The 11294-nt window shown below is 48.7% G+C and overlaps 1 protein-coding gene across 1 annotated transcript; it reads left to right on the top strand.

The window, feature by feature from the left end:
• Positions 1-8775: 8775 nt before the first annotated feature.
• On the top strand, positions 8776-10977 carry LOC131081770 (acrosin-like). The gene is made up of 5 exons (XM_058021071.1): positions 8776-8843; positions 9123-9344; positions 9647-9912; positions 10112-10257; positions 10731-10977. Exons 1-5 carry the CDS (start codon positions 8776-8778, stop codon positions 10914-10916), a joined length of 888 nt encoding a protein of 295 aa, XP_057877054.1. The 3' UTR covers positions 10917-10977.
• The last annotated feature ends 317 nt before the right edge of the window (positions 10978-11294 follow it).

Below are 11294 nucleotides of genomic sequence, written 5' to 3'. Positions count from 1 at the left end.
AAGCATGACAAGGGAAACTCCTGGCTCCTGACTGGAGTGCCAGTGCCCTAAGGCAGAGCCAGATTTCACAGGCAGCAAAGGGGGATTGAGGTGCCAGGTGGTCACACTTCACAGATACTCAGAGGAAGAGCTGGGGTCATTCTGGGGAGAGGAACCTGGCAGGAACCCTAGGAAAGTGCGCCAGGAATGCCGTGGAAGGCCAAGGTGAGTGGGCCAACAGCACCTGCAACACCAAGGCTGTTCACAGGCACGGCCAGCCTGTGAGCTAGGGGGAAATGATGCCTGGGCTTGGCTCCGTATCTGGGAGGAGACGAGGGCAGGGAAAGGGAGGAGTTGTGGAAGATGAGAGGGCTGTATAAGCGTGGCAATGGAGGGAAGGAGCAATCAAAGAGCCAGCTGCAGAGACACAAACTGCAGCTTGCTGTGCTGGTTTGCCTGAGGGCTGCACCTCATCACCACAGGAGGGGAAAGGACTTTCTTAACTTGCTAATTAATAAATCATCTACATACCGTGACAATTCACCCCAAGATTTTATACCCATATATTCAACCTCATAAGAGGAATAGTGGATTTGTCTTTATAAACAAGCTGTGCGTCTTCTGGTAGATAAAACTTGCACTGGGAGATAAAAGAAACAATGGAAAGGATTCCACTGATTGATGAATGGAAAAAGATATTTGCTTTTACAAATAAACTTTAGGTTTGCTGATAAATTATATTAGACATTGAAAGATGAAAGAAACAATGTGGAAGAAAACCCCCTAAATTCCATTGGAATTAAAAAATGAAAAGGGAGTGTTATACATTAGAGGGAAATCTTTGGTATCAGGTGTATTGGGAAGTCTGTACCTTTCAAGTACTTCAGTCAATGGGGAAAGAGAGAAGGGAAATGCGGCCGGGAAATTAGGATAAAAGAGAGGCTGCGTCCTCCAAAAATTTGTGAGATCCCAGGGGAATGCCCCATGGCCTCTCCCTTTATTCGAATAAAGTAAAAGAACTCCTCTGTGTTCTTTTTGGATATAAACCTCTGATGTTTGTGGATTAATTTTCCTAACATCCAGAATATTCATGTTGGGAGAAAAAAATAAACAATAGGGCATCCTGCAACTCCTCTGGGAAGACGTGTACAAAGCTACGCTCCATCACTGAAAAGCCATTTCCCCTTGTCCTATCAGCACATCTCACAATCATAGATAATCTGGGAGACTGTCCATGGTTAAATCCTCTTCTTAGTCTTGTGCCTGCTCTTAGGTAGCCTCTCTGCCCTGCTGTTCTGAGGCATCATGGGCCTATTTAGCTATGAACAACTTGTGTTGCCAATCCAAATTTATCTGTAACATTTTGATTTTGTAGCTTGATCCACCTGTTCATTGTTGCCTGACTCTTCAGCATGGGGACATCTACATGACAGATTTTAACAGTCAGCTTCTCTACCCAGGCACTGATGTCTTCCCATTCTTCAGCAGCCCAGACTGTTTTTTCTCTACACCATGTTTGGCCTGTTTGGCCTTTTTCCACCTTTCCAGCCATCCCCAGGCTGTTTGCTACCCTCCACCAGTCAGTGTAGATGGAGAGTGTTGGCCACTTCTCTTACACAGCAATGTCCAAAGCCAGCTGAACTATTTTCAACTCTGCAATCTGACTGGATCCACCTTGTCCTTCAGTAGCTTCTGCAACTCACAACATAGGGCTCCTTACAGCCCCTTTCCATTTCCTACTGGTCCCTACAATACAGCAGGATCCATCCGTGAAGAGGATGTACCATCCTTTACTTTCACGTAGCTGGTTATATGGTGGGGCTTCCTCAGCACATGTCACCTGTTCTCCCCCTTCTGATGATAATCAAAAGTTCTCGCCTTTGGACCAGTTTGCGATGACTGCCAAGATCTCAGGTCAATTTGGGTTTCCTATTTGAGTCCACTGTGATGAGGGTGATCCATTTACTCCAGGCAGCACCTGTGGCATGATGTATTGCAGGGACCTTTCCTTTAAATATCCAGCCCAGCACTGGTAGTCAGGGTACCAGAAGGAGCTGTGCTTCAGTGCCAATATTTCTGAGGCAGCTTAAATCCCTTCATAAGCTGCAATAATGGCTTCCTCCATTGGGGTATACCTGGCCTCAGATTCTGTATGCATGACTCCAAAACTCAAGAGGTCAGCCTCAGGTTCTTCCCAGGTCCCTTCTGCCAGAGGCTCAAGGAAGGACCATTCTCTGCGGCTGTAATATAGAGCACATTCTTCACATCCTGTCTTGTCCTGACAGGCCCAAGTGCTACTGCATGAACAATCTTGTGCTTGATCTGCTCAAAAGCTTGCTGTTGCTCATGGCCCCAGTCAAAATAATTTTTCTTTTCTGTCATGAGATTGAGAGGTCTTACAATCTGGCTGTATTCCAGGATGTGCATCCTCCAAAAGCCCACAGTACCTAGGAAAGCTTGTGTTTCTTTCTTGCTGGTCAGTGGGACATAGCACTTCTCTTATTAATCATATCTGTTGGCATCTGTCTGCTTCCATTCTGCCACTTCACCCTTAGGAAATTAATTTTCTGGGCAGGCCCCTTGACATTACTTCATTTGATAGCAAAACCTGCTTTCAGAAGACTCTGGATTATTCTTGCTCCTTTCTCATAAACCTCTCCTGCCATGTTCCCTCATACAATGATGTCATCAATGTACTGCAGATATTCTGGAGCCTTACTCTTCTCCAGTGCAACCTGGATCAGTCCATGGCAGATGGTGGGGCTGTGTTTCCATCCCTGGGGCAGTCGGTTCCTGGTGTACTGAACACCCCTCCAGGTGAAGGCAAACTGGGGCCTGCACTCTGCTGCCAGAGGAATGGAGAAAAATGCATTGACAATGTCAATAGTGGCATACCACTTCACTGCCTCGGGCTTCAACTCATCCTGGAGCTCCAGCATGTCTAGCACGGCAGCGCTTAGTGATGATGTAAATTCATTTAGGCAACCATAGTCCACAGTCAATCTCCATTCCCCATCAGACTTGCACACAGGCCAAATGGGACTGGTGAAGCATGAATGGGTCTTACAGATCACTCCCTGGCTCTCCAGCTCATGGATCATATTATGCATGGGAATCACAGAGTCTCGGCTTGTGTGGTATTGCCGATGATGTACTGTAGTGGTAGCCATTGGTACCTGCTGTTCTAGTTTCAGGAGTCCTGTTGCAGAAGGGTACTCTGAGACACCAGGCAAGGTGTCTAATGCCCTCTGTCTTCACAGTAGGTATTCCAAAATCCCACCTGAGTCTTTTAGGGTCTTTGAAATAACCACTCCAGAGAAAATCTACTCCCGAAATACATGGGACCTCTGGACCAGTCACAACAGGAGTTTACTCCACTCTTTCCCAGTCAAGTGTACCTCAACTTCCAACAGAGTCAACTGCTGCGACTCCCCTGTTGACCCAACAACAAAAACAGGTTCTGTCCCCACATGTCCCAGTGGTGTTAAAGTACATTGTGCAACAGTGTCAACCAAAGCCTTGTATTTTTGTGGTTCAGTTGTGCTAGGGAATTGGATCCACACAGTCCAAAAGACTCAATTTTTCCCAGCATTTACCTGGCTGGAGGCCAAAGCCCCTCTTGTCCTGGCTACCATTGATTCTTTCTGTGAACATTCCAGAGGTTCCTTCAAGGGGAAGGACATCATTGTCCCTTCTGTTATACCTGGCAGCTCAGCTACAGGAAACAGTAGCCTCATTCCTTATGGTGGAACTCCCTTGTTACTAGTTTCCTCCTTTAGTTTACACACCAGACAGAAAAGAGTTTTCCATCCCACCTCATATCTTCCCCATGTTCACGCAGGAAGAACCACAGGTCAGCTTCTGGGATGTACCCCCTCTCCCTAGCTGGGGTCATCTGCATCAGATAAGAGGGCATCTGCACTGTACTGAAGAGACTTAGAGAAGGTCCTCTTTAATCTCCTTCCTGAGTTTCTGATGGGTCTCTTCAGTTCTGTCTTCCACTTTCTGTGTACATACCGCCAGGTCTGTTTCCACAGCTGAGATTTTCGCTTCTGTTGGGCCATGCATGTTGGGTCAGTGTCTTCCCAGTACCAGAGCCTTTTTGTCACAGCACTACTGTCTCGTCCCTCTCCTTCCACTGCAGCGTTGCTATGACAGGAGTGTACATGCGTGGCCAGATTTGTCCAAGTTTGAGCCACATCATTGCTGTACATTTTATGATGTCTGGACTCTTGGAGGTTTGGTCATCATCTGAGAAAAGGACCTCTAGCACAGCCAGTTTTCTCAAGTGTTGGGTTTCTTGCTCCATGGTTTTCCAGAGGCCGTGCTGCAGCTGAAGATCTGGGTGAAGGTATCTTTCTTTCCTACTTGTTAAGAGCTGTGTCCAGAGGCTGAGAGGTTTGGGCCGCCTGCAATCCCCTGGTCAATACCCACATCACATGGCAGAGGTTCCAGTACCTCACCTCAGTACCATCCAAAATTTTACCATAGCCTGCAGTGTTCCAGATTTGGACTAACCAACATAATATTGACTCATCAAGCCGTTGGCTGGGATATTTTCTCAGATTGCAAAGGCTTTCTAAGGATGGAGACTTGGTGATTATTTCTGGTTCCGATTCCTCTACTGGCTGTGAGGGTCCTGACTCCCCATCATCATCCACTGGGTGAGTGGATTTGGTTTTGTGTTTCCTTCTCTGGACAGGGGTAATCACTGTTGGCTTAGGCTCCCCATCTGGCTTAGCTGCAGCCAGAGTGCCTGGGGTGTCTGCTGATTCATCCTCCTGCCCCTGTGGCTGTATTTGCTGTCCTACAGTGTCTAGCAGTGTGTGATAAGCATTAGCCAGGGCCAAGCACATTGCAATGAGCTTATTCTCTTTAGAGCTCTCATTACAATTTTCTTTCAGACATTTCCCCACCTCAGCTGGATTCTGAATTTGTTCAGGGGGAAGTTCCAAACTATGGGGTCAGAGAATTCCTTCAGGGTTTGGCCTATGTCCTCCCACATCCCACACCACTGAAGCAGATTTTCCACCACTGGAGCAGATGTCTGGACAACCTCTCTGGAAATCTCAACCCTGGTTCTAAATGTGATGTAGGTCTTATGGAGGAGAGCTAGCAGAATTTTAAAAAAAGAAAATATGGTATCTTTAACATCCAGAGGGAATGGAATATTCTCAAAAGGTGACATGCCAGATCTGAAGGGGAAGAAGGGGGTAAAAGGCTGGGAAAAATCATCCCCTACTGTCCTGGGTTGACTATATGATGCTTTTTGTCCCCAGTCGTCTCATTCTGTTTATATTGAATAATAAGTTTGCACCTTTAAGAGTGTTCCAGAGAGTGAAGGGGGGGAGAGAAGAAGCGCACAGTTTGTTTTCAGACACTGCACTCCACTCCTCCACATTCCTCCTCCTGAACGGTGTTGTCTGTGGATGCACAGACAGCGGGACAGAGCTCTTCTTTTGCTTTTTAGTTAGTGTTAGCTAGCTGAGGCAAAGAAGTTCCCTGGACTTTTGGGGTTTTTTTTCTTTTTCTTTGGACCTCTTGAAACCTGCTCTGGACTGAACACCCAGGGGAGCACCAGCAGCTGCACCTGTGGCCCACCGGGCCGGGCCTGGCCTGCGACATTTCCAGCACCGGAGGGGCTGACCAGAGACTGAGTGAGCTGAGCTGCAACCCAGGGAGGGACTTTCTCAGTTTGTCATCTCTTTTGGAGTGGCAAGGGATTTTATTGTTTGATATTGTTTCAGATTTATTGTTTACTAAACAGTTTTTTTCCACCTTTCTCCAAGGAGGTATTATTTTTTCCTCCCGGACCAGTTGTGGGGAGGGGCCGATTTGGATCTGTTTTCCGACCGGAGCTCCTGCGGGAAATTTTCCCCCAAATTTGCTCTAAACCTGGACACCTACTTTTCCTCCAACAGAGGAAATTGTTAATTGTAATTGTAATTGTTAATAAATCCCCAAAAAAAGACTGCCAAGGCCAGCACAGGAAAACAGAAGAGAATACACTTCCCAAATAACTCTCAGTACCTCTGATGTCTTTCCATAAATTATTAGTACAGAGCATATCAACACAGCAATTCTGATTAGTGTCCCTGATATGAAGATATATACCAGGGCCAGGATTGCCAATATATATGGATAAGCACACACTCCTAGGTGCCATGAAGCCGCTACTGAACAGGCAGCACAGTAACCATTCACTGTTGTACCCAGTACAAAGTCTTTCAGATAAGAGTTATTTTTTTAATTTTTCACTTTCTCTTGCACTCTTAAGTTGGGAAATAAATTTTGTCTAATTTTGAGACTATTTAGAAGAGAACCATATGGGTTATCTCCTTTAGATTTTAGACTGCAAGAATCCCTTTCCACCAGTAAGGAATGCATACTAATAAAGGAAAGTGAAAAAAAACCAACAAAACCCCAACATTTTTGTTTACAAACCAAATGCCAACAGGCAGGAACAAATAAAAAGTAAATATATTGTACATATCAAAGTGCTAGACCTCATCACTCCACCAGAACAAAAAGAGACCCAAAATGCTGGCGAATATCCATTCCTTATACATGATAAGAGATGGCATCAACTTCTCCCCCTTTGCAAGGCAGGAGCCTCATGGAGCAGACGAAGGCCCAGCAGCAGATGAAGGCCTCCTGGCTCATCTGACGCTGACCTCCTCCCCACAGCAAAGAACAGCAGAACAGTCATGGCAGGTGAAATAGCTGGGCTGGAGTAATTTGGTTTGTTCTTTCCACAGGTTGGCACAGCTCACAGTGGTTTGGGTCGGAGCAGGGGAGCTCCACTCCTGCCAGTGTGATATCCCCGGTCTCAGACAAGCAGCTGCTCAATTTGCCTCAAGGCAGCCCAAAAATCGCTACTGCTGATTCTCCGAGACAAATGTTATATGTAATAAATGAAAAAGCCAAATTAATAATAATAACAAAGATTTTATTTTTGTGACCAAAAATACGGTCCTTGATAGCCACAGCCAAAGACACAGCGTTGAGCCCGGGATCGGCGCTGGGTGAACCTCGATCCGACCTCTAACTCATCTGATCTCCCTCTGTTCACAAATGCCGTCTCTGTCGGGGCTGGTTTTATGTAGTTTTTTTCTGCCCGAGGCAGAAGTGCCCCTATTCTTTTCGTTACTCCGCATATGCATGTACAGGGCTGGAAAATGCTGTTTCTAGGAGACAATGAGTGTTGATATTGAGTTATGGGAAGCCGGTATTCAGATGTATGTTCTTGACAATTCTGGTTATCTTGATTGAAGATACTTATCAAGTGTTCATCGAAAGGCCCATCTCCACACCAGCAATGCCCTTTCACTTGCTAATTGGGCTTTCTTTCCTTGCTACCATCTGGAGTTTCACAATTTCTATGTGGCACTCTGTCTCCTGACTATCCGTGGTCTTAGGTTTTTTGGATTTTTGTTACATGCACAATTTTACTTACAACTTTATTTCATATATATCTCATATAAGCATGAATTCTCTCACACCACATATTATACAAGGAAAGGAAAAGCTTTTGCCTAGGCAAAAACCAAGTCAGCCACGATAAAATCATGCTGCACAGAGCCCTGCAAAACCTGGGTAGGGAGCTTTTAAAAAACACCCACGCAGAACAAAAACACTTTGTTCCCTCTGCCTCACACACTCAAGGTCCCAGGATTGCAGGGTCTTAAACATACAGTAACAATTTCTGGAAAGAGAATAGAGGATATCTGAATATACTATCATAAAAAATCACTCAAAGGCACTGAGGTACAGGCATAGGCTGCCCAGAGCAGTGTGGAGTCCTGCTTTTCCCATAGTCAGGGTCAGTAGAGAAGACACAGACACCAACTTCAGCAACAAGTGTAATTTACTGTAACCCAAAACTGCAAAGAATTACAAAAGGGTAAGCTAAGCAATGCATCTAATCATTACTATAAAAGACTGCCTACAGTGATGAAGAAAGACACATCACAAATTTCCCTAATACTTTACCATCATCCAGGTCTACCCATTCAGCTGGGGGAAGCCACTGTCAAAATACAGGGGAGCCACTCCTTGCAAGTAGGAAATTCTGCAGGTGCCTTCCCCAACAGGCAATGAGGTCTGACTGCACTGGTAGAGGGCCCTCTTTTCATACTGTTGAATAAACAAGCTACCATAACTTCTAGAGCAGGAACATCTGGTTTTGTTCTCCTATTGGGATGCTCCCAAGGCCTTGGAGGGCTTCAGGAGGAACCAAGGGAATTGTCTGTGATCTTACACCCCAAAAGGAGGCCAAATGTTGCCTTGTCCAGATTCTAAATAGGGAAAGGAAAATCCATGTTTTGCCAGTGAGCAGATACAGATAACATTTGGCTAGAAGGTCAATCTAGAGACCAACTTTTGCTCAAGGGGTGTTGCTCCTGCCTCGGTCAGGGCCCGTTGATCAGGATTTAGTACTTCAATATCCCATATCTCAAAGTGTTCAAGGACAGCTTCTGAGCCAGGCTCTGAGCAGCTTTCTTCAATGCAAGCCATACCTCCATGCCCAAGGCAAGGGATCAGAGGGAGATGATTTCTAAAGTCCCTTACAGCCCAAACCAATCCATGGCTCACTGATTCCAAGTTGCCCCTCCCCCAGTGGGCCTTGTGCCACAGAACCCCGCAGTGCTCAGAACATGGAACCCACCCATCTGTGACATCAGCGCCAGGACCAAGGGCACCACGGGCAGCACAGCTGCTGCGGGCAGTGTGGCTGTGACTGTGCTGCTGCACGGAGCTCTCAGTGCTTGCAGCTGACTCGTGCCTCTGGCAGACATGAATTGGCTCGGCCTCCTCGTCCTGCTCACCATGGCTGGGCTGGCACAGAGCCAGTACACCTGCGGGTAAGTGGGCCCAGGCCCAGGGAAGGAGCCATGGCAACACTTGCGGCCTTCCCTGCAGGGGACCCACCTGTCCCCTATGGCCAGGCCACAGCTTCCCACCCACCATGGGAAGCCTCAGTTCCTTGCCAGCAGCCAGGTGCTGGCACGGACAGACACACACCCCATGGCCTTCCCTGGCCTGCTGTGCATGCAAGGCCTTGTGGGGAGGGCAGAGGGCTGAGCTTCAGCCTGAGCCACAGCAGGCCATGAAGCAGCATGGAAATGACTTTCTGCTTGCAGAGGGAGCTGTGGGTACCGACCTGTGGCTTATTCCTACGGCAATGTGGCTTATGACTACGGCATGACACGCATCGTGGGTGGTGCTGGTTCCGCAGTAGCAGAATGGCCCTGGCTCGTCAGCATCCAGCACCCATGGGTACCAGGCACAAAACATTGGTGTGGAGGTTCCCTCATCACTGGAGATTGGGTCCTCACAGCAGCCCACTGCTTCGATAAATTTGAGTAAGAAGGGGCAGGGAATGGGGACATCTCCACAACACCAGCAGGTGCCCTGCCAGCAGCACCACCTGCTACTCTCATCCCCTTTCCTCTCAGGCAGCCAGGCTGCCAGAGTGCTCAGGAGAAGCCTGGGCTCGTGCCAAAGCTTCCTAACAGCCTCCAGCTTGACATTCCCCCAGCCTAAGATGTGCGAGGGCACTCACACCTGACAGAGCGTTGCTCCCTCTGTGCCTTTCCAAGCCGAGGTCTAGCAACTGCTGGGCTGCTGTGACTCCCTCTCATCTCTCTCTCCATCTCCATTCCAGTAACTTCAGCCTGCTGTATGTGGTGATTGGCGCCACCAACTTGTATCAGCTAGGCCCTGGGGCACAAGTGCGCAGTGTCAAGAAGGTGGTGATGCACCGCGACTACAAGCGTAAAGACATGAGCTACGACATTGCGCTGATTCAATTGGAACGTCCTGTCCTGTGCAGTGCCTACGTCCAGCTGGCCTGTCTGGCTGAACCCACCCTAAGAGTCTCAGAGCTGAGAAACTGCTGGGTTGCTGGCTGGGGGGCCACTACTGCAAGAAGTGAGTTCCAAGAGTGACTTCTGGGCCCACTCAGCACACTGGAGATAGGTTTTGGGCTTCCCCACAGCAGAGGCCAAAGCCAGGCTGCAGAACATAAATCCCTGCAGAGAAGGGGTGCCCCTAGGGGAAGGGATTTGCCTGACAGAGAAGAAGAACCAGCATGGAGCTGCTGGGGGCTTATTCCTTTCTCTGCTCACAGGTGTAGATCAACCTGCTCACCTTCAGCAGGCCAAGGTCCAGCTCATCGATCTCCAGCTCTGCAACAGCAGTGACTGGTACCCAGGAGGAGTCTATTCCTACAACTTGTGTGCTGGTTACCCAGAGGGCACCATTGATTCCTGCAAGGTAGGAACACAGCATGAGCCACTCAGCCCCCGGCAGCACAGCAGCCAGGGAAGCACAACCCCAACACAGCCCAGGGCCTGCTTTGCCGGCCACTCAGTCACCCTCCCAGCCCCAGCTCCCCCTGACTGCTGTGGGGGCTTCCCACACACTGCCCACCCACACCTGCCTGCCCAGGCCTCCCCTTGTGACAGAAAGCCCAGAAAGCCCAGCTAGTGCTCTTGGCAGTGAAGAGGTCCAGGTGCCAAAGTTCCATCCTCTGCACATCCAGGAGTCCTGTGCAGAGAGGACAGAGAGAGCCCTACCCTACATGAACCCATGCCATTCACAGCCAAGCTTCTGGAGGCTCCAGCCTCTGAGCAGAGCTTTTCTCTGCCCAGGATAGAGCTCTGGCAGGGGCTGTGAGAGAGAAGGAGACAGCCCCAGTGCTGGCAGGTGCCACCAATGCCACCTTAATCGTCTGTGCTCTGCTGCAGGGTGACAGCGGTGGTCCTCTCATGTGCCAGGACAACAACGCTGCCTACTGGTGGGTCATTGGAATCACCAGCTGGGGAAAAGGCTGTGCCAGACCAAAGCAGCCTGGAGTCTACACCTCCGTTCAGCACTTCTATAACTGGATTGATTACAATATGCAGCTAAACGCAGTTAAAAGTGCTCCTTGAGCAGCAGAAGCAGGCAGGATCCAGGGCAGGCTGCAGGGCACCACAACCATTTCCTGCTGGGGCAATGCCTGCTGATGCAAATGCAGCCTCGGGGTCAAAACCCTGCTCTGTCCTGACCACACTCATCTCCTCTGTGCACACACACACACACACCTGGAGTTGATTTACTTGTTGAAATAAAATTACCTTTGGTCACAGGGAACCATCTTTTCAGTGCAATTCCAACTCCTGGGTAAGACAAGAAGTGCCATGCTCAGCACCTGCACAACAACCCTGGGGGCACAAAGGGACACAGGGGCTCCAAAGAGCTCCAAAGTGCCTGGCCAGAGAGGACAGTGCTCTGAGCCACCACGGCCTGGAGGAACCTGCTACCTCAAG

The sequence above is a fragment of the Melospiza georgiana genome, chromosome 3 (assembly GCF_028018845.1).
Source record: "Melospiza georgiana isolate bMelGeo1 chromosome 3, bMelGeo1.pri, whole genome shotgun sequence".
Taxonomy (NCBI): Eukaryota; Metazoa; Chordata; class Aves; order Passeriformes; family Passerellidae; genus Melospiza; species Melospiza georgiana.
Note: the sequence above shows the minus strand (reverse complement) of the source record. Positions and strands in the feature narration are given on the sequence as shown.

Excerpts from the sequence above, each read along its gene's own strand:
- LOC131081770 (XM_058021071.1), top strand. The coding sequence starts at position 8,776 with ATGAATTGGCTCGGCCTCCTCGTCCTGCTCACCATGGCTGGGCTGGCA. Across the intron at positions 9,913-10,111 it reads GGGGGCCACTACTGCAAGAA|GTGTAGATCAACCTGCTCAC; the intron begins GTGAGTTCCAAG and ends CTCTGCTCACAG. Across the intron at positions 10,258-10,730 it reads GCACCATTGATTCCTGCAAG|GGTGACAGCGGTGGTCCTCT; the intron begins GTAGGAACACAG and ends GCTCTGCTGCAG.